Source organism: Ochotona princeps, chromosome 26, assembly GCF_030435755.1.
Source record: "Ochotona princeps isolate mOchPri1 chromosome 26, mOchPri1.hap1, whole genome shotgun sequence".
Classification (NCBI taxonomy): Eukaryota; Metazoa; Chordata; class Mammalia; order Lagomorpha; family Ochotonidae; genus Ochotona; species Ochotona princeps.
In genome coordinates this window covers 22112850-22135815 of record NC_080857.1, presented here as the reverse complement: position 1 = coordinate 22135815, position 22966 = coordinate 22112850, and the positions used below count along the sequence as shown (strand labels likewise).

Below are 22966 nucleotides of genomic sequence, written 5' to 3'. Positions count from 1 at the left end.
GAGCAACCAGCACCCTTGCGCAGGGTGCAACCTTATGGGCTACGCCGAATTGCAGAGCTCGAATTTCTGTTACTCTTCCTGGGTAAGCCAAAGAAAATTCTGGATCTAGAAACGGGTCGAAAGGGAAGATGATGAAGCGAACTCCACGCCCCAAGAGAATGCAAACGTCTCCAACGGATACTCCCCGCCCGGCCCCGCGCCCACCCAGACCTGCAGACCGAGGGTCGCCCGCGGGGTCGCGGAAGGAAAGACCCCCCTGGCCCTGACTCAGGGAGACTTCCGGTTCCCGGTCCAACGGGGTGACCCTGCAGGGGCCCAGGGAAGGCGGGTCCGGAAATGACGCGAGGACGCACCCTCCATTTTGTGGAACGCCAGAGCTCCGAAGTGCGTCAGTTGTCGAGAGACGCAGACGAGTTGCTTGGGTGCGGGCAGCTCGACGACTCAGCGGCAGACTCCGGACCTCCGTGCGGCTCAGTTGCACAAGCTTGCTGTCCGGTAGGTGAGTGGCTTCGCTTTGAGGCTTCTCCACGGCGCGCGGGTGGTCGGGGCCGCTCCCTTCGCGGAGGACGGCGTCGGCTCGAGGTGGGCGCTGGGGCTGTGGGTCGTTGGTGCACCGCGGGGTGCGGCCGTCCCTTCCTGCCCCTCGGAGCCGCGGGCCGGGGCAGGGCGTGAGCGGGAGCCCGCGGAGGCGGGAGGGCCGGGGAGGCCGTGGAGGGCCTGGCCGCCAGCCTCGTCGCCATCTTGCGGTCGCCGTGCCCCGCGCTGACGCGGCGGCCGTGCGGGGCTGCAGGGCTGCGGGGCCCGGGCCGGGCTCCGCCCGCGCTCCTCCCGCACTCCGCCCGCGCTTCTCGGCCTTTCCGAACTGCGGCAGACGGGAGGGGCGGGGGCGCGCGGCTGCGCAGTGGCGGGCGGCGGCAGTGGGCGTTGCGGTGGCTGCGGGCTGCGGGGGTCGTGCGCTCGCCTGCCTGGCCGTGCGGTTGGGGTAAAAGCCCTCGGCGGCCTCCCCCCGTTGTCTCTCCCTGCGCCCGTCTTCACCGTCTTCTCCTGGTTGAATTTTTTTTGTTTGTTTTTTTGTTTGCTCCCCGCACCCCCACCCCCTCCGACAGGACTCGCTAGCCCGACGCCATGAGCGGCTGTCGAGTGTTCATCGGGAGGCTAAACCCAGCGGCCAGGGAGAAGGACGTGGAGAGGTTCTTCAAGGGCTATGGACGGATAAGGGATATTGATCTGAAACGAGGGTTTGGTTTCGTGGTAAGTGTTGAGAAGCAGGTGCGTCGCTCTGTTGTTAACTAGCTTAAGCTTTGCGTGAACAGCGTTGTGTCCAGGTACAATCTTTTTTTTTTAATTTTTTTTTTTTCATGGTTCCGAGAGGGCAGGCCAGTGAATGAATTCACTGGATCACACTGCCAGCCATCCTCTTTGGTCAGGTGTGTCTGTATGGAAGTTTCTCTAGGATGTGCTGTTCCATTCTCGTCTGATGTTTAAATCACATGATAATTATTGCTTTGGTGATAAGGTTTTGTGGATGTAAGGATCCCCCTCTTTCTTCGTTTTCTACTTTCCCCCCATTATCAGTAGTGTAGTCCTTGAGCAACAGTTACAAATCTAAGTGTGTCGTGGCATTGTAGGTATAGATAATGGTAGAAAATCTAGTCTCCTGTTGCCAAGGTGTGTTTAACTGATGGGGACGCCTGTTATTTGGGAGTAGACACATAGCAGCAAGTGTCTTCGCTTCCCGGTATGTGGCATTGACAGGGCCAGTCTGTGTTAAGCATCTCAATGTTTGTGTTCTAGGAATTTGAGGATCCCAGGGATGCAGATGATGCTGTATATGAACTTGATGGAAAAGAACTTTGCAGTGAGAGGTGAGTATCTCCGTTTTGTGGCCGATTAGCTCTGCAAAGCCCAGCGTGACATAGACCCGGGGAGGGCAGTTTCCCCAGCAGCTCTCCTGTGCAGTGGAGGCGTCTAATGGAGGTGGTTTCTGTGTTTCTGCAGGGTGACTATTGAGCATGCTCGGGCTCGGTCTCGAGGTGGCAGAGGTAGAGGACGATACTCTGACCGTTTCAGTAGTCGCAGACCGCGCAATGATAGACGGTAGGTGATGGGTGGGCGGTTGCTGGGGCAGGATTTAAGCCTGAGGAAGCATAAGCCGCACAGTGATTCTGGGGTTGACTCTGTTAGGCTGGTGTGTTAGCACACTGTTACCGAGTCACAGACGATAACAGAACTGTGGCCGACAGTCACGTGACGACTTGTCACATCTCATTACGTGGTTTTGTCCAGGGCTGAGCACGAGAAGTGTGCATGGCGCTCCTTTTCTTCCATAGTGAATGCTCATTTTCTTCCTCAGAAATGCTCCACCTGTAAGAACAGAAAATCGACTTATAGTTGAGAATTTATCCTCCAGAGTCAGCTGGCAGGTTTGTTGGAACGCAGTTTTGCGTTATTTCATTGTGGATTTTGTTTTTTTAAAGTTAACGGGTAGCTAATGTTGTATTGATATTTTAAAATTAAAAGTAGCTTTATCTTTAATTAAATGAATTTATTTTAATTAAATTGTAATTTTAAAATTAAATTAATTGTAATTGGGGGAATATTTCACATTTTATTATTACTGATGAAATGTAAATGTTTTGAGGATATTTTTTCTTGTTTTTGAAACATCCATTTTAACCAAATATTAAACCCTTTATTTGCCAGCCTATCTGTGTCGTTGGCCTTCTGACGAGGAGTGCCTGTGGGTTATCCTAATCGTTGTGTTGGTCACTCTTGGTTGGGCCTGGTTGACTTTGCCAGTCAGCCCCTACAGTGATCAATTGGCCAGCTCTAGATCTGTGTTTGCCGGTCTAGACGTAATCGGGGCACTTGCTTGAAGTGCCAGGTTGCAGCGATCGATCCCAGAGCGTTGGTTACGTGATCTGATCCCTAAGTTGAGAGCTGCCTTCCTGTAACGCTTCTGCATAAGAGGTCCTGAGGTCCTGGTCGAAAGATACGCACTTAGGTGTTCGTTGGAATCCTGATCGCAGTAAAGTGGTCCTTGGTAACTGCTCAAGAGTAGAACATGTCTGCATCCGCCATAGTCCGCTGATAGGGAGGGCTGTGCGATTAAAGGCTTCCATCGAGTGGGTAGTATCCTTCGAGTGGGTGGCGAAGAGCCAGTCGGGCCTATGTCATGAAGGTTTCTCCGACCGATAAATGGTTTGCTGCCTGACTAGCCTAGGGAAATATTAATAAAGGTAATGTAAACTTTTTTAATGACATCCATTGGGGCACAAAATAACTGGTGTCTTGTAAATGTTCTGTTTTTTTTTTTTTTTTTTTAATATAAATCTGCTTTAGTCTTTAAAAATGTATTGTTTCTTTTTGGTTTTTTTGTTTGTTTTTTGTTTGTTTTTTTTTTCCCCTTTGTACTGAACTCAGTATAGACTAATACTACTTTAATGTTAAAATAAGAATTTCCTTAGCATTTTGCTTAAAAGCAATATGCTATTTGCTTATTTCGTGCCCTGACATAGATAATTTTTGAATTCTGATAGACTACAAGTGTGGTCAATGCCATGTTTGTACTTTATCTAACATCTTCTCTTTCAGTAGTCTTGTTTTTATACCATGTGGTTGTTTGTGTGCCACCTTTCCTCTACCCCGCGTAACACAATTATCTTGTGTTAAGGATCTCAAAGATTTCATGAGGCAAGCTGGGGAAGTAACCTTTGCGGATGCACATCGACCTAAACTAAATGAAGGGTGAGTGTGTGCTAGAGTTGGTGAAACCCTTGTTAAGGTGCCCTAAGCATTTTACTTGAAACATTCTGAGGATTGAAGATTTGTCATTGGAGTGCAGTGGTTCTCCACTGGCGGCCAGTTTTGCTACTCAGAACGTGAGGCAGTGTGTGGAGATGCTGGCTTGCGGCAGGCAGAAACCAGTGTGTATTTCCACACCCCACACCTCAGAACCCACAAGAAAGAATTGCCTGGTCCCAGAACCTGGCTCTGATGAGTGCTAATGCTGTCCATCAGAAATGAGGCTTGAAATAGCAATACTGAACTAGAATCAGTTCATTGAGATTGTTGTAGAGTTTGCAAGACCTTGGGATTATACATCTTGAAAATGGTTTTTTCTTTTTTCCCTTTCATTTTAGGGTAGTTGAGTTTGCCTCTTATGGTGACTTAAAGAATGCTATTGAAAAACTTTCTGGAAAGGAAATAAATGGGAGAAAAATAAAGCTAATTGAAGGCAGCAAAAGGCACAGGTATCTTTAATGATTTTAAATCAGAAGTTTCCTTTAATGGATTTGTAGGGTTTGTCACATTGTGACTCTGATTTTCTTTCCTTGCTCTTCATAGTAGGTCAAGAAGCAGGTCTCGCTCCCGGACCAGGAGTTCCTCTAGGTCTCGTAGCCGGTCCCGTTCCCGTTCCCGCAGTCGCAAGTCTTACAGCCGTTCAAGAAGCAGGAGCCGGAGCCGGAGCCGGAGCCGAAGCAAGTCTCGTTCTGTTAGTAGGTCTCCGCCTGAGAAGAGCCAGAAACGTGGTTCTTCAAGTAGATCGAAGTCTCCAGCATCTGTGGACCGCCAGAGGTCCCGGTCCCGATCCCGGTCCAGGTCCAGGTCCAGATCAGTTGACAGTGGCAACTAAACTGTAAATAACTTGCCCAGGGGGCCTTTTATAAAAAAAACAAATTCCCAAACCATACTTGCTAAAAATTCTGGTAAGTATGTGCTTTTCTGTGGGGTGGGCTTTGGAGGGGGTTGGGTTGGGCTGGATATCTTTGTAGATGTGGACCACTGAGGGGTTGTTGAAAACTAATTGTATTAAATGTCTTTTGATAAGCTTTCTGCTCACATTTTTGTGACTGTCTGAAGTATATAATTTGTGTATATTGACAGAGCTCTTTTATAACTAAAGCAAATTTAATTTTTTGTACTAGAAAAAATTTGAACATTTTAGTTCCTGGTTATTCAAGTATGTTAATTCAGAATTAGTTTAATGGCTCAATTAAACTAACAGCTTTGGACATTTAAAAGAGCTCTGGATTTGCTTGTACATAAAGGCTGAATTTGAGTTTTCCTTGTCAGGGTTAAGGGTGTCCTACTCACACTTTAACAGCTGCAGGACAGACACAGTGCAGCAGCTGTTTGTTATTAATAATAAAATATTATAAAACTGCCTTTTGTCATTTTCTGAAGTTCTGCACTATTTATTCTTCCCATGCCTTATTTTGTACAGTATGTTTAAAAAACACAACGCATACAGAATCCTAAGGATGCAACTGGGAAGGGTTTTTTTGTTTCTGACATTTCTACCCTAGTGATAAGATGCTCAAAAGAATTTTTTGAATTATCCAGAAATGATGACTGAATGGTGATGAACAATTTCTTCCTGTGTACTGTGTACCCTCATGCTTCCCCCCCTTTTTGTTTTTTTTAAAGATTTACTTATTTTTGTTGGAAAGGCAGATGTACAGAGAGAAGGAGAGACAGGAAGATCTTCTGTCCACGGATTCACTTCCCGTTGGCCGCAGTAGATGGAACTGAGCCAATAAGGACCTAGGAGGCTTTGGGCTGTTCTGACTGCTTTCCCAGGCCACAAACGGAGCTGGATGGGAATCTTCAAGGTTATACAATTTTTTTAAAGAAGCATTTTTTTAGTCTTAGCATTTATTTATTTTTATTGCAAGGTCAGATATACAGAGAGGGAGAGAGAGGAAGATCTTACATCCAATGATTTACTTGCCAAGTGGCTGCAGTGGCCGAAATTGCCAAGCCAAGCCAAGCCAGGAGCAAGGAGCCTCGAGTCTCTTCTGGGTTTCCCATGTGGGTGCAGGGTCCCAGGGTTTTGGGCAATCCTCCACTGCTTTCCTGGGCCACAAGGCAGGGAGCTGGATGGGAAGTGCGGCCACTGGGGTTAGACCTGGTGCCCGTATGGGATCCTGGTGCGTTCAAGGTGAGGACTTCAGCTGCTAGGCCATTGCACTGGGCCTAAAGAAGCATATGTTTTAAAAAGATGTGTTTATTTTTATTCGGAAGGCAGATACACAGACGGAAAGATCTTTCATCAGATGGTTCACTCCCCAAGTGGCTGCATTGGTTGGAATTGGTTGGAATTGAGCCACTCAGAAGCCAGAAGCCAGCAGCTGCTTCCTGTTTTCCCATGTGGGTGCAGGTCCAAAGGCTTTGGCTGGTCCTCTACTGCTTTCCCAGGCCACAAGCGGGGAGCTGGGTGGGAGGTGGGGCTTTGGGGATATGAACTGGCACCCATATGGGATCCTGGTACATTCAAGGTGAGGACTTTGGCCATTATGCTATCATGCTGGACCCAATACTGTTTTTTTTTTTTTTTTTAAAGATTATCTATTGCAAAGTCAGAAATACAGCGGAGGAGAGACAGGAGGATCGTCGGATGATTCATTCCCCAAGCGACCGTTACGTCCGGTGCTGCACCTTTCTGAAGCTAGGAGCAACCAGGAACTTCTTCCAGGTCTTCCAAACTGGTGCAGAATCTTAAGGCTTTGGGCCGTCCTTGATTGCTGTTCCAGGCCACAAGCAGGAAGCTGGATGGGAAACTGGGCTGCCGAGAGTGGAACCAGCACCCGTATGGGATCCCAGCATGTTCAAGGCGAGAACTTGAGCCATTATACTTCTGCGGCGGGCCCAGATTTGTTTTTTGTAAAGTCAGGTGTACAGAGAGGAGGAGAGACAGATCTTCATCTGATTATTCACTCCCCAGGTGACTTCCAACGGTTGGAGCTGTGCTGATGCGAAGCCAGGAATTGCTTCCAGGTCTCCCATGCAGGTGCAGGGTCCCAAGGCTTTGGGCCATCCTTGATTGCTGTTTCAGGCCACAAACAAGGAGGTAGGATATGAACCATCAGCCTTATGGGATCTTGGTGTATCAAGGTGAGATTTTTATAGCCTCTAGGTTCTCTTTCAAAAGATTGAGGCCAGGAGTTGGTATATGTATCAACCTGAGGGGAAGTGGAGTTTTCTACAGCAAAACTTAGCGTTTTGTTGTGAACCAATAAGGTTCACAAGACCCTTGATAGAAGAGCAAACTTGCACAAGTGTGGTAGTAGTATATACTTGGACTTTATAGCGGTGACTGTCCTGGAAATCATTCCCTCCTCCACACACATACTTGCCCCCTAGTACCAGAGGCTGTAAGAGAACAGTTCAGGGCCTACTGCTGTAGCCTTGGGGCGAGGATCCTCTCCTTGCGCTTGCCTGGTTCTGATCCCGGCAGCCCCACTTCCATCAAGCTCCTTATGGCCTGGCAAAGCAGTTGAGGACAGCTCAAGGCTTTGGGACCCTGCACCTGTGTGGGAGACCCAGAAGAGGCTCCTGGCTCCTGGCTTTGGATTGGCTCAGCTCCAGCTGTTGCAACCACTTGGGGAGTGAATCAACAGATGAAAGATCTTCCTCTCTTGTCTCTCCTCTTTGTATTTCTGGCTTTCTAATTAAAATAAATCTGAAAAAAAAACTGAATTTAAAAAGGAAGTCTGTCTGAAGTAACAAATTGGCCTGAATTTTTAGATTCAAGATTTGAGAAGTCTTATAAGAATTGTATTCTAAAATTTTAGGACCAAATCATGTTGTGTGACCTTTGTTTTCTGTGTATTTTGTCATCAGCTTTGTTGGTACGATTTCTTACTGGGAAGTCAGATTTTCAGAGAAGAGACATCTTCCATTTCCTGGTTCATTCCTCAAATGGGTGTAATGGAGCTTAGCCCATCTGAAGCCAGGCGCCTGTACCCTTCAGTACAGGGTCCCAAGGACTTGGGCCATCCTTCATTTGCTTTCCTAAGCTATAAGCAGGGAGCTGGATGGGAAGTGGAGCAGCTGGGGTAAGAACTTGTACCCAAATCGTATGCTGGCGCCTGTAGGTGGAGAATTGGCCTGGTGAGCCACTGCACTGGCTTATAACATCAGCTTTTTGTATAAAGGCCATCAAAGATAGGTATAGTTCTACCTTTTTAAGTTTGCTTTTTGTTGTGGGTGACTAAGTCATTGGCCGGGTGATTGAGAAAATTCCAATAGGTAAATGTGAAGGTGATAGATGAACTGTTTATAGCAGAATGTGACCCAAACTGCTGATTTGAGTGCTGGCTGCTTGTTAGACCGTGCATGGATCAAACCGATGTGCTAAACTTAATGTTGGATTCATTTGTACTTGATAATGGAGAAAAAATCAAGTAGTTAGCGTTAACTCTTTGCAAGAGTTAATAATCATTGGTATAGTATCCTAGTTGTTAAAGTCCTTGACCTATTTGCTGTAGTCCTCACCTTGCATGCAACCGGGATCCCGTACGGTTGCTGGTTCATATCCAAGAAGCTCCACTTCCCATCCAGCTACCTGCTGTGGCCTGGGAAAGCAGTTGAGGACGACCCAAAGCCTTGGGACCTGCAAAGAGTTAACTGGGAAAATAATCTTTTTGGCAGTAGTTAACAGGGCCTCCTGTGGTTTTTTTTTGGATGTGGTTTGTTGGGAAACTACCACCGAGTATTGAACTGTTAGTGAAGTAAAACTACTCCCTTTTTGAAGTTTTCTCCTCCTGGGATTATGGTCTCCAAAACTGTTCTGTAACATGGCTGTCAGTAGCTATTTGGAGTTTTGCCTCTGTGAGATTGCTTTTGTGTTGTGCCTGCTGTTGAATTCTTGCCATAGCTAGCTAAGGTCTTAGAAACTTAATGGCAATGTTAAAAGGGAAGGAGTGGATTCTAGGTGGAAGAACTGTGGTAGTCTTGGACATTTATTTCAGTTTCGGTTCATAATTCTTGGAATGAGATTTGAGTATCTGATTAATGGGTGTCACGTTCGGGCACCGAATGCCTGTGTGGGTCTAGTGACGGAGGGGAAAGAGGCAGTTTGGGTCTGTCCCTTCGTAGAGCTGGCAGTCAAAGAGCAAGTCCTTAGAGTAACAAGTGAATTCTAACAGGGAGGGCTAGTGAGTCTTTCTGGGAGATTTCTCTGTCCTCCAGGCGACGGCTTGATGGTGCAGAAGGCCCAAGGGCTGGGCAAGGCTGGCAAGATGGCTGTGGCTTTGATCCTTGCCCTGCAGTTCCTGCCCTGGCTTTGAGTTGCTCGCTGACCAGAGTCCGGGCCCCCAAAGAGGGGATTAGTCTGTGCAGGGGGAGCTTTCCTCTCCCTTGACGGTGCCATTCTCCAGATTTCCTGGAAGTTCTTCAGTTGCGGCAGCTGTGTAGATCATTTTTGTTTCATCTGTAAAGTTAGAATGGATGAAAGGTGGGGGAGAACAACATTTAAATGAAAGTTTGTTCCATGTTGAAAATAAAAATACCAGCTTACTGCTACCGTGTGTAATATGGACAGTCTACCTCTCCATCCTCCTATGCTGCATTCAAACTGTTAGAACTAGCAATAAAAGAATTAATGAATTAGGATATTGAGTCATTTCCACGACCAATTTTCTAATGAGTCAGAAGGGAGATGAATGATGGGTTTAGATGGATGACTTGCATTCTGGGAGTAAGGAGGGAAGAAAGGAGTATCTTTAGGCAAGTCACTTCCCTGAGAGTTGCCAGCTACCCCCAGCATCCATTGTTCTACAGTGCTGTGTATGTAGAAGTGGTGAGAAGCTTTACAGGAAGGAGTCTGCCTTCCCTGTTGCATGTCTGGGTTACAGGATTTAAAAGCACAGGAACTTGGGACCAGTGGTTTTGTGACGAGCAAGCTGAGATCCTAAGCTGTAAAGACAAGTTGCTTTGGCTGAGTTTTGCTCCTATGACTTCTGAAGTCTATTTAAGGAGATTTTTCTGTTTAGGTGTGAGAGCTAAAGATCTGTGGAGTATTGCCTCTTGAGGACATTCCTGGCCTGATTGAGAACTAAGGAACTCAACCTGTGTAACTCCATCCCTTTCCTTACCTGAATGAGAACTTTATCGGACATTGCAACTTGAGGATTTTGGGAAGTAGTGGGCTAAGATTCTTTGCCACAATGTTGTAGTTTTGAATCAAAGCTTGTAAAATGGATTTCTTCCTGTCTACTGGCTAAGATTATATTTTAATTAGTATGAAGTAGGAAAGACAGAGTAGTACATTGTACAAGCAACAGTTATATATTTTGCCCTAGGTAAACATGTAGCATCTAGAAAAGGTCTTGACGCCCTCAAGTTGATGAGAAGGGGCAGTTGAAAGATAGTTAGGAAAGTAACTTGTGTTCAGAGTTCAAAGTTACAGAAAAGCATTGTAGAGTTGAGTTTCCTGTTTTAAGAATTAGTGATTAGGATTCGGATTAAAGGGTGCTTTGAGGGTAGAATTCTGGATTTAGTGGAGATTTGATAATGTATTTTAAAAGATTTACTTAATTGTTTGAAAGGCAGAGTTACAGAAAGAGACATAGGGAAAGAACTTTCTGTTGACTCCTGAGATGGCTGTAGTTGCAGAGCTGTGCCAGGTTGAAGCTAAGAGCTGGGAGATTGTTCCTAGTGTCCCACGAGAGTGCGGGGGCCCAAGCACTTTAGCCATCTTCTGCTGTTTTCCCAGGTGAATTAGCAAGAAGCTGGATCTGAAATGGAGCACCTGGGACTCTAATGCCTATATGAAAGCCAGCATTGCAGGTGGTGGCTTAATCCAACTAATGTCACTAATACCTAAGGTGGTTCAGTTTTGCTTCCTCCCCTTGCACAGAGCAGCCCAGATCATCTGAGGTCTATGAGGCAGACCCCATCCACTGGTTGGAAGGTTGGCTAGAAGGCAGGGATGGGGTGTACCTAATGGAGCTGGTGCTGTTTAGAATCTCTTGCATATTGTTGTCTTATCACTAGTGACTTAGGAATGAAAAGCCTCATCTAAAAAGTCCCTTCTAGAAACTGGCTCTTAACTAGTAAATAAGAATTTGGAAAGGGATGGATACTTACCTTTGGAAGGCTTGAATCTTAAATAGCACCGAAAAACAGCAATGATGAAAAGGCCTTCTGCAAGCTGGAAAATCATGTAGAGGAGAGGAAAGAAGAAAAGTGGTCCGATGACTTCAGGGGGAAAGGTCACATTGAGGATGGTGGAACAAAGCTGCAGGTTTTGGAATCCTGTCTCCATGCTGATGGTACGTCTGCACCTGTGTAAGTGAAAGAAATGCAGTTCCATGTAAACTCGGAAGGGACATAAGGGAGCATCTTTGCTGTCCTATCCTCTTCCTCACAGCTACTCCAGGCTGCAGCTGAACAGTCCAACAAAAGAAAGAAGTGGAGTAGACGGGAGTTCAAGAAAAGTTGAGCTTGTCCGTTTTGACATTCACTTGACTCTGTAGGGTGGGAATCCCTGAATTTCAGATGAGAGAATTTTTGCCAGATTTTTTTCTGAGTGTCTTAACTCTGATTTTCTTGGCTGTGTAGAGTTGCCGGATAGAAGTTTGTAGAAATGAATAGTTTCTGAAGAATCAAAGGATGGTGGCATCCTTGACTCATTTTGGACAGAACAACCATGAGTCCAACATAAAAGAGAAGATGGTTTTGACGGGTCCATGGCCTTATCTTGTTCCAAGATTTTTGGCTTAGATGTCTAGCTCTGAAATGGGCCTCATGCTCTTTACAACAAACACATTTTCCTGGTTTTTCCATTGAAGAGTGGGATGATTGTATATAATACACACAAAATCCCAAAGGTAGTACGTGTAATTATCATTAAAATATAGAAGCAGACATGGCATGTTGGATGGGAGATTATTGTGATCATACTTGGTACTGATGGGATTTATTGTGATGTATACTGTCGTGCCTTGGTATTTGGCAGCCTTTGGAGTCTATTATTACTTTATGTATGGTAATTATCAGAGAATGGCATTAAGAATGGATATTTAAATTTATCTTGAAGATAACTTAGGTTTTTTTTTTTTGTGGGGAGGGATGTTGCTAGTTAGTCTGGTGTAAGTTTTTACTTACTGTGGCTGTAAGAGGAAAGTCATTCATCTGCCTGTTAAGGTGTAATGCCTATTGTTCCTACACTGTGCCGTCCAACTATTGTAAAGTGGAATTCGTGTTTATGAATTGAGTTAGTCTGTGGTAAAGACCCACAGCTTAGCTCAGTGTCACCTAGAGCTCTTACCCCATTCTGTCCTTGGGACTAAAGCCGAGGCAGAAAAGGAAGACAAATGAGAAACGAGGGGGATTACCAGCACCTGTCACTGTTAGTCCAGCGCCATCCCACCGAGGACTTGGCCAGTAGATAGAATCTATCCTTTGTAGGGGTTGTTTAGCCATTACCTAGCTGTGTGGCTGGTCTGAGGCCTTTGTTGTCTGGATTTCACAGGGTTGTAATGCGTTTGGTGCTTCCCTTCTCAGTGTTTGTGAGGCAAAAGTTCATTGCCTGTGGAGACATTGCTAAGAACATGCTTTGCCTAGATTTCAGGTTCTGCACACCCCATCCTTTTTCTGAGCGTCTGTTACTAGGATGAGGCTATGGGATGATGGGACCTAAAGAAATACTTACTGTGCATTGAGGCGGAAGAGAGCAGAGAGAAGATAGCCCAGCAGGAAGCCGATGAAAGGCATGAGGGCTGAGATGGTCAGAAAGTACGGAGTCATGACGTACATGATGCTGTTGCCCACGTTGATGGCAGAGAGGACGGCGACGGCAATGCTGAATGAGAGAGTGAGGAACATCCCCGCCTGGACAAGACGCAACAAGGCCATCAGGAGGGTGGAGGGTGGGACACAGGAAGCAGATTCCCACACCACTGCAGCGTGAAATGGAAGGGGATGCACATGGTTTGGAAGATGTAGATGCATTCCTGCGATGCTTTCAAATTCATTGAAACTTCTCACGTCTAGAAGAGCCTTTATTTTAGAATGGTTTGACTTCTGGAAAATTCTGATTCGTTTGAAATGAAGCTGGTAAACAGAGTGAATGATCCAACCAGATAATGTAATTTTAGATGCAAAGTGATGGGCAAGCCTTGAACGTCCTGCTAATTGGATATGAAAGAAGTTCTCGAGGGGAGTTTGAGAATAACAGTAATGATAACAGCATCATAAGGTCTGGGCAGGCATTTGGCACAGTTGAGATGTCATGTGGGGACACCAGTCATCCACAAAGGGACTGGTTTGGATCCTGGTTCTGCTTCTGGTTCCATCTGCCCACTGATGGGCACCCTGGGAGGCAGCAGGTGATGGCTTAAGTCACTTGAGATGTGGCTTAAATTCCTGGCTTGTGGCTTTAACCTGACCCAGCCCTAACTCCTATGGGATTTTGGGGGAATGAACCAAGGGATGAGAGATCTGTTTTCTCTGCTGTAAAATCCCTGGCTTTCAAATGAATAAAAATATTAGTGACTAGTGTATAGTGAAGTATTTTGGAGAATGACATGTTCTAAACTGATAAACTTGTATGCTTGTTAAGGCTACTTGTGCTCGTGAGTAAAGTAACACTGGAAATGTTATATCTTATTATTTTTTTAATGCTTTGATTTATTTGAAAGGCAGATGATCACAATTTTCCTTCCACTGGTTTCTTTTCCAAATTGCTACAGCAGCCAGAGCTGGGCCAGGCTGGAATCAGGACCCCCGGAACTCCATTTAGGTCACCAGTGTGGGTGTCAGGGTCCGAACCAATTGGGTCATCATCTGCTGCCTTACCAGGCACATGAATGGGAAGCTAGATTAGAAGTGAAGCTTTCAGGGCCCGGCACAGTACCTAGTGGCTAAAGTCCTTGCTGTGCATGCATCGGGATCCTATATGGGTGCCAGTTAATATCCCAGCTGATCCACTTCCTTCCCAGCTCCCTGCTTGTGGCTTGAGAAAGCAGTAGAGGATGTCCCAAAGCCTTGGGTTCCTGTACCCATGTGGACAACCCTGGCTCATGACTCCTGGCTTCGGATTGGCTCAGCCTTGGGCATTGCAGCTACTTGGGGAGTGAACCAGCGGACAGATCTTTCCTCTCTGTCTCTCTTTCTCTCTGTATATCTGACTTTCCAATAAAAATAAATAAATCTTAAAAAAATGGAGCATTTAGTACTACTAAGAATGTTGCTCATATGGGATGCTGGCATTACAAGTGGCAGCTTAATGTGTTGCACTATGATGCTGGCTCCGCTCTTACCTTTAGTGGTGGTGTGTTGGTTCAGTTTGCAGTTCAATCATATGTTCATTTTATATTTTCTAATAACGTTTTAAGACTTGGTGGTAATATCAAACTTGCCATTGAAATTTTCAGTTTGACCTAGCAGTTTGATCTGGCAGTTAACAAGTGGATTTTATCCTGAGAGGTGAGGACTGGACTACTCTGAGGTTAACTGCTTGCAGATATTTGCTTGTCTGAGATGGACCCAAGCTTCTGGACAGGAGATCTGGGCTGAGGAGGGCCAGAGAAGCAGAAAGGTTGGAGTAAATGTCCAGAAGCAACCTATCAGAGGAACCCCTAGGGAGTCAGAAAAGGAATGGAGAGAGGTGATAGGGCAGGAGGTTTGATGTCATAGAAATGGAAGGAGAATAAAAAAAGGTTTTGGGCATGGTGCCTCATGGAACACAGTTGGCAGGTCCAGGAAGCGTTGAGCAATGTCCATTGGTTTTAGCAGATGGTGACTAAGATCCTGGGGGAATGGGAGTCCAAGTGGGAAAACGGGCGGGGTGCAGTTTAGATGAACTGAGACCAATTGTTGAGAACCTGGTCACTCTAGAGTTTGGCAGGCAGCATGGTGGGAGCAAGTACATGTTGGGAAGGAAGTGGGTTGATGTAGGAGTGATGTGGGGAGGGAGTTGTCTGAGGTGGAGTCCACTCACATCCCCATGGTGTATTTTGTTAGTGATAGGAGGACATGAACGGTTATCAGTGCTGATTCTGAAGATCCAATGGATACGTTTCAGAGCAAGAGGGGAAAGGCTGCTGAAGGAGGTGCATAATCCACAAAAGGGAGGTCCTGGGAGCCAGGGTGGATGTAGTCCAGGGCCGATGTGGGGTGTTCCGCTGCGAATGGGAGGAGGAAGAACATTTCCGTGTCTTTAAACATGGGAAAGGGAGCTGTTGTCCTGGTACTGGGACAGGGCAAGGACAAAAATAGAAATTCTTGTGACTTGACTTGCAGCCGCTGTGTCCCAGATCCTAAACTATTGCCAAACCATGTAGATGGGCCAAAGGCATAGAACTGGGGGCAGAGATGAGAGCGGCCCCCCCCCCACCCCCGCCGGTGTTAGGATGTAAACTTGTAAGAACCAGGGTAAGTAGTGAGAGAGGGGGGACTAGCAGCCTAGAGATTGAGTTCAGAAAAGTTAGCGAACAGCCCAGACTATCTGCCAGGAGTCAGATTTTTCTGTGGGAAGCAGTGGCATGATGCCCTGAGACCCTCAGTATGCTTCTAAACTGACTGTGGCCTTGTCTCTTCACCATACATCCTGTCCCACTCCAGAAATACTAGGCATATGTGCACCATTTCTCCCCTGGTCTCTCCCCACTCATCCCCAAGTTTGCCCTCTGAACTTGATCCCAGGCCTCCCCAAATGCTACCCTTTCTTTATGGTCCAGCTCAAGCCCCTCCCTTCCAAGGAACCTCCTTGTCTCCCCTAGCCCTTGCTAACCTTGCATTCTGCCACACTGTGCTTGTACAGTTGTTGGATCACATTCTCTCATGTTTCACTTTGTGCAGATATCAAACTCAAGGAAGGTGCATGCTATTAATATTATGACATGAAATTTAACATAGCATAATATGCTGGTTTTATTCTGAAAATAGTGCTTTAGCTAAACTATATGGTGTTTCAAAGTGTTTCATGTGTACATTGTAACTCCATAAAGTAATAGATAGTAGACTTTCTTTTTTAAGACCTGCAAACAAAGAGGAAGTGCCTGTAACTTATCCAACCCCCTGGGATAGTGTCCTTGCTCCCTGCCCTGTTTGCTCACTAAGACGGGCTCAGAGGTTCTTACCTTGATGACATAGGATACATATTGTGGTCTTTTGGATTTGAGGATGATCCCTATGGTGCAAGGAATGAGGATCATGACCAGGGATATCATGATACCGCGGTAGGGCACCTTGTCCTTGAAGTCCCCCTCGTAGATGCCCCTGCTGTAGATGTACAAGAGGAGAGGCATCATCCCCAGAGCGAGGAAGGTGGAACAGGTGGTCATCACAATGCTGGGGAAAGGGAACATGGGAGAAGGGAGAGAGAGCAAGTTACTACAGACTGTTAGGTGCTTGTTAAATGCTAGGTACTCTATAGTCATTGCTTCGTTTTCATTTTTCCCCCAGTAGGTTTAGGTATTTGTTGTGGTGGTTCTTTTTCTTTCTTTCTTTTTTTTTTTTTTTTCCTGGCTATGAAGCTGAACACTAGAATTGTTGCTGGTTGGCCCGGATCACACTAATAGTAATTGATTGAGGCAGATTTGAACCCAGAACTCAAACTGCTTTAGTCCTTGTGTGCCTTCTTGTGGAAGGATCCAGTCAGAGTTCTTTTTGCTTGAGCTGTGCTGTATTCACAGCTTGTTTTGGAGAAAGCTGAGATTCCCAGTACCCCGACTATAATCCAGGAAGAGTACCTGGCTCAGTCTTGCTAAATGTTGTATTTAGAGCCTAGGGAATAACTGGATGTAGCAGCTTTGTCCAACTGAGATATAAGGATTTGCTACATGAAGCACATTTCATGTGCCAAGGCATTTGGGTATGAGGCAGTGACACTGGGCTTTGGAAATGGATGAGCGCCTGGCAGAGAAAAATGAGAAAAATGCAAAGGGAAATCAGCCAAGGTTAGAAGGACCCTAAACAGAAACAGCAGCATGAAGAAAGGAAGGACAGTAGCACTTCGGGACTCTGTGAAGGGCTGTGATGCTGGAACGAGGAAGCAGGCAGCAATGCTAACTCAGGCCAAAGGAAGAATTCACGTTAGTGCAGAAGGAAGTCACCAAGCTGCGGCGTGTTCAGATGCGGGGAAGAGCAAGCACGCCAGAGGCAGATTGGAAATTCCTAAGTCTGAAAAGGATACGTATAGAAACGTGGCAGCAAACTTTAAACTTCAACGGTGACTTGGGGTCTCTCTTATGACCTTTACAATGCATGGACCTCCAGCAGCACAGCAAAACAGAACGTAGAAAAAGAATAGGGATGGGAAGACAGGAAGCTGAACTTCTTGTTTTTTGCTTTTTTCACCAGTGATAGGGCTGAGCACAGACTTGGTCCTGGTGACTTTTTCATTATAACTAGAAAGAGGACCTATGAGATTCTAAAAACATTTTAAAAAATTGGGACTTGACATTCTTGGAACAAATGGTTAGCCACGTAAATTTGTATTTGAATACACAACTTAGAAAAATTACAAGATATTAAAAAATGTATCTAACAGTTATGGAATATAGAGCTTAATAAAAAAGTAGAACACCTAAGAAAAAATATATTGTATTTATGAATGGGAATCATCTCCAAATCTATAGATAGGAGTTCATGTTGAAGGTTTTTTTTTGGTGTACTTAAAGACTAAGAGCCTAACGATTTCCAAGAACACAGGATGAGGATCTACCTTTCAGATACCAAATTTCATTAGAAAGTCTTTATCATTAAGAAAACTTGATGCTGAAGCAAGGATAGATACAAAGACTAGTGAAAGAAAGCGCACAGTAACAAACTCATGTTCACTTGATTTTTAAGTGAAGTGGTTCTACAAATTAGGAAAAATTTCAGCTGGGTATTTTTATGTAGAAAATAAAAATAGATCACAATATAAACTGTAGGTTTATATTGAAAATAAACTGTAGGGCCCGGCGACATGGCCTAGCGGCTAGAGTCCTCGCCTTGAAAGCCCCGGGATCCCATATGGGCGCCGGTTCTAATCCCCCCCCCCCCGGCAGCTCCACTTCCCATCCAGCTCCCTGCTTGTGGCCTGGGAGGGCAGTTGAAGACGGCCCAATGCATTGGGACACTGCACCCGCGTGGGAGACCCGGAGGAGGTTCCAGGTTCCCGACATCGGATCGGCACAGCACCGACCCGTTGCGGCTCACTTGGGGAGTGAATCATCGGATAGAGGATCTTCCTCTCTGTCTCTCCTCCTCTGTGTATATCTGGCTGTAATAAAATGAATAAATCTTTAAAAAAAAAAAATAAACTGTAGGTTGAAGCTCTCCACATGAAAACTAAACATTTAAAATGTTTAGAAGAAAATATAGGGGAATAACTGTGTCACTTTGTCAATGGTAAAAGATTTCTTAAAACATAATCCATGCTGGAAAAATACTGGCAGATTTAACTAACTGACATTCTTATCAAGGTGTCAAGGTAAGCCGCAAATTCTAAATAGACTGTTGCAACATAGGTGAACAACTTTGCAAATAATAACCCAGTGTAACAATCTCGTAGACAAGCCGAAAATGAAGCTGTTCCAAGAATGGATGCTCAGATGGCTAGTAAATATATCAGAGTTTCTAAACTGGCCGTGAAATAAACTTTTAAATTATTGTTCATTCTCCAAATGGTTGCAGCCTCCTGGACTGGGCCAGGCAGGGCAAGGCCAAGTGTCCAGAACTCCATCCTGGCCTCCTACATGCCTGGCAGAAGTCCTATGCAACATAGGCCATCTTCAGCTGGTTTAGGCACTGGATGTTTGGGATTCTGACATGGGATGCCTGCATTGCAAGTAGTGGCTTAACCTAGCGTGCAAGTAGTGGTACCTAGTGAAGGTACCAGCCTCTTGTTTTAACCATATATGGTCTCACATGTGACCCTGGGGGATCATGAGCCAAACTATAGCACTTCAGATGCATACCGTATCTTAGTCCCATGCTTATCTCACGTTGTCAAATTTTAAACAGGCAAACATGGTATCTTATTTTTGGACATGTGAGAAATGACAAATATGAAATTCCAAGAGGTCCTCCTTTTGGGATATAGAGGGGAATGAAATTGGGACACAGAGCTATAGTGCTAGCTATCGATCTCACAGGAGGGCCAGCCTGTGTATTTGCTTTGGTGTGCTAGAGCAGTCATGCCGTGCTTGTTTTGGCTTTTGGAGTTTGCTCTGGGACTCTGTGTCACAAAACACCCAAATGCTGCGGGCTGGTTAAGGAGCACCACCACTAACCTGCCAGTGTCTGCAACCATTGCACTCCATAATTGACACTGAGGGACAGGGGTGGGAGATACCCGAGATTTGGAAGCATGGTCTTGGAGCAAGTGGCACTTCGAGTTAATTTTTAATTCCTCCTTGAGTTCTCTGAGCATTGCTCAGACTGGGCTTTTGGACATCTGGACACTTTTTTTGAGGGACTGGTTTTGAGTCTCTGTCCATGGAGGCCTTGGAGGCAGAAGTTGAGAGGACTATGGGGAAATCCTCAGGGTGCCTGGAGAAGTGGGCAACTTTGGAGAGTCCCAGAGGTGGAGAGGCTTCATCTCCTGGCTAGGCTTCCTGCATCATGATGGAGAGACTGGTGGGACTCCTTTGGTGACTGTTGTCCCTGTAGCTGTTGGCTCTTTCTCTGCTGTGGTCTGGTAGGGTGTTGGGGGCATGTGAATCTAGAGTACTTGGGAAGCCATCATAGGAGGCCAAGTGCCTGTTAGCATGTCCCCAACAAACCGTGCACACTGTGGCTTGATGGGCCACCATGACTTGATGGACAAGACTCATGCAGTTTTTGTAACTTGTCTAGTGAAGGAACTGGTATGCCTGGCTCTGGTGGCTCGACTGTCTCAGCTTCACTACAGCTGGGAAACAAATGAATAGACCGAGGGAGCCCAGGGCTGCCTCTAGACTTAAATTCCCCAGACTTAAAATATAAAAGGAAATTGGGGGCTGTGCAATATTTCAGCTGGCAATTCCTCCACCTTCAGGCGGCAGGATCCCATATGGGCACCAGTTTGTGTCCTGGCTGTTCGACTCAGAGGATGGCCCAAGTCCTTGGGACCCTGCACCTATGTGGGAGACCTGGAACAAACTCCTGACTCCTGGCTTTAGATTAGCTCAGCTGCGGCTGTTGCAGCCACTTGAAGAGTGACAGGTCTTTCTGCCTCTCCCCTCTGTAAGTCTGCCTTTCCATTAAAAATAAATCTTTTAAAAAATACATAAAATTGAATCGGTGTCTCCAGACTTCCTCCTAACTTTAAAAGGGATGCTGGAGAGTGTTGTGCATTAAGAAAGTACACACAGAAGGACCTCTGAACTCCATCTGGCATTTTGAGAGGCAGAGTTTGGTTCTCACCATCATTTCAAGCAAAAATATAAGTTGCCAAAGTGTAGAAATTCAAGAAATTTCAGATGCAAATGGAATTTCTATATTTGGAAAAGCAGGAAGCTGGGATAGCCATGGACCCAGCTTCTCCAGGAATGCCTTCTGCTCAGGTGTGGGGCCTCTGCCTCTAGCCTCCGATCACGCTATTCTTGGACATGCTGGCCTGAAGACATCCGAAAGCACAGACTAGGGAGCCACTCACATTCAACAGAGCGTCTCAGAGCTGGTTTCCTCATCTTGTGATAGAGCTTCTTCCAACACACCTTGGTCTGGGTGTTGAGGGCAAGAGCCGGCTGCTGCTCATGATCAAGGCCAGGTAACAATTATAATTGATTATAATCCAGGTAACAAGTACTCCCCCCTGAGCTCCCTTTGGGATTTAGGTTCAGCAAAGGATGATAGAGGATGAGGTTTCCACCTTGTTCTTGGGGTCTCAGGTGCCGGGAGAGGGATAGCCCTTAGGTACCTGGACAAGAGGTTTCTTGAGCAGGAAGGTACGAGCGCCATGTTTTTGAACTTGAAGAGGCTCAGGTTCGTGGGGACCTTGGACCACAGGGATGGAGACGCTGCTGGAGATGCCTCATTAGAGCCCACTGGGACACCTGGTTACCCATCCTCAAAAACTCCCTCTTGTCCCTGCTTCCCTCTGCTTTGCTGCCTCTGCAGCCACACAAAGCCCTTAGCATACCCTTTCCCCTGCTGCCTCCTACACCACAGTTAAGATAGTCTGGGTTTCTTGGGATGGAGGGGTCTGTGACAAGCCTTGCCCACAGGCCAGGGCTCATTTTGCAGCAAGAGATTAGCTGAGGCATGGAAAGAACTTATGTTCCCATGGCAGACAGCATAAGCCAACCACCCTCTTCCCACCTTTCTGCCCATCAGTGGCCTCAGTGACAGGAGTCACATGGACTGAGAGCATGACAGGTCTCAGCAAGCCTCAGCTCCTGCTTGAGTTTCTCATTTAAAAGCCTATGATATTGTTGGGGCTGGTGCTGTAGTGTAGTGGGTAAAGCCTCAGCCTGCAACATCAGCATCCTGTAGGGGCACTGGTCTGTCCTGGTTGCTCCACTTCTGCTCCCTGCTAATGGTTTGGGAGAAGCAGCAGAAGATGGCCCAAGTGCTTAGGCTTATGTTACACATGTGGGAGACTTGGATGAAGCTCCTGGTTCTTGACTCTGGCCTGGCCCAGCCCTGGCTGTTGCAGCCATCTGGGGAGTAAACCAGAAAATTGAAGGGTCTCTCTCTGTCTTTCCTTTTCTATATGTAGCCTTACCTTTCAAATAAATCTTTAAAGCAAAACAAAAACCTAAGCCAGCGTTACTTTGTATAGCAAAGGCCTTCACACATGGTTAGTATTTTTAGTGGAGTTTACTCAGGGACAGAGATATAGAAATCCTCTGAATCCCACCATCAGCCCAGGATTAGAATGACATCTCCACTGATGATTGACCCAGAGGAAACTGGCTGGAGAGACAAACTTCAATAAAGCAAGATCTTTTGCTGGTGAGCTTGCTTCAGCCTGCACACAGATGGTTGGAACAGCTCTGAACTGTCCCTTGGGAGACATTCGTAGCCTGAGCCCCACCTGCTTGGAAGAATTTGGGCTCCTGGGAGAAGATCCCTCCTCATTATGCTTGCTGCTTGCCTTCTTCCTATCTGTTTGGCTGAGCTGAGGCCCAGCGTAACCTGCACAGGTGCTTGGACACTCTAGGGTCTACTTGGTTGTACCTTTGCATGAGTACAGGGCAAGTACAAGGCAAGGCTGTTGGAGACCAGATATTCTAGATGGCCTATCTCCCTGGGATCATTGTGGCAATCTCTTGCCTGTGCTGCAGAAATTTGAGGTGCCCAGAGGGTTCTCGAGACACATTGATCTTCCTGATGATGTTAGGAACTGATTGGATCCCTGTCATTTCTCTGGACTCAAAGCTCACAGCTTGTGCCTGCTCCCTTCACCCCCAAATCATAGGAGAGTGCACTCAATGCTCCCTTAAGGCAACCCTGTGCCCCCTTGAGATGCCTCTCAGATTTGGGCAGGATGCCTCTGGGTGCCCCTTTGTGTTGTTTGTTAAGCAAAGATAGCTTTCCAGCCTTTGCCCAGCATAAACGCTTGCCAGTGAACTTCAGCTGCCACCTCCCCTTGTGTCTACCCAACCCCTCTTCCCCATGCCACCTGTGCCCCAGCACATTCTCTCCTGGTGTTAGCCCAGCTCCTCCCCTCAAATGGGACACCTGCACTGCCACCCTGCTACAACATGTACCCTCTTAATCCCCAGTCCTACCTGAGATTCATGTCCCCCTTCAAGGCCAAACTGAAGAGATTAGACATGTTCCCTCCGGGTGAACAGCCGCAGATCAGGATGGCCAGTGCTTCGATTTTGCTCATTTGGAAGGCCTTGCCCAGCACAAAGGCGGTGAGGGGCATGATGCCATACTGGGCCACTAGGGCGATAGCCAACCCCTTGGGCTTCAGGAAGTGAGCCTTGATCTTGCTGAACTCCATGGTGCAGCCCAACGAGAGCATGACGATGAGCAGCATGGCTACCAAGATGATGCTAAGGGCCAGGTCGGTGGGGCGCTTGCCGAAGTTGGGTGGCAGGCTGAAGTTGAAGGATGCAGACTGGTTGTAGGCCTCCATGCTTCCAAGGGGCGCCGCAAGACCACCGTGATTCTTCTGTCAGCTCCCTTCCTCAGCCTGTCCTTGCTGGAGGCCTTCTTGAATTGCCTGTCCGGACAGAGAGGTTTTTGGACAAAATGTAGCTCTGGACAAATAGGAGGATTATGCAATGAATGGAGCTGTCTCTCTGGT

General features: G+C 46.5%; 2 protein-coding genes across 5 annotated transcripts; one reads left to right on the top strand and one right to left on the bottom strand.

Annotated features, from left to right (window-relative positions):
• The first annotated feature begins 340 nt into the window (after nt 1-340).
• SRSF5 (serine and arginine rich splicing factor 5) lies at nt 341-5168 on the top strand. 4 transcript variants are annotated; one of them, XM_012926739.3, is made up of 8 exons: nt 341-495; nt 1107-1251; nt 1795-1865; nt 1999-2097; nt 2354-2423; nt 3674-3747; nt 4143-4253; nt 4348-5168. In XM_012926739.3, the coding sequence occupies exons 2-8, from the start codon at nt 1126-1128 to the stop codon at nt 4634-4636; spliced, it is 840 nt and encodes a 279-aa protein (XP_012782193.2). In that variant the 5' UTR covers nt 341-495; nt 1107-1125; the 3' UTR covers nt 4637-5168. The 4 variants fall into 4 exon arrangements, with proteins under 4 accessions (XP_012782193.2, XP_004584497.2, XP_012782192.2 ...); XM_004584440.4 differs by having other exon boundaries at nt 347-499; nt 4351-5168; XM_012926738.3 differs by having other exon boundaries at nt 347-499.
• Nucleotides 5169-9113: 3945 nt separating this feature from the next.
• Nucleotides 9114-22795, bottom strand: SLC10A1 (solute carrier family 10 member 1). Its single transcript, XM_004584603.4, has 5 exons — nt 22440-22795; nt 15873-16083; nt 12443-12621; nt 10876-11072; nt 9114-9217 (listed from the first exon to the last, which is right to left on the bottom strand). The coding sequence occupies exons 1-5, from the start codon at nt 22793-22795 to the stop codon at nt 9114-9116; spliced, it is 1047 nt and encodes a 348-aa protein (XP_004584660.2).
• Nucleotides 22796-22966: the final 171 nt, after the last annotated feature.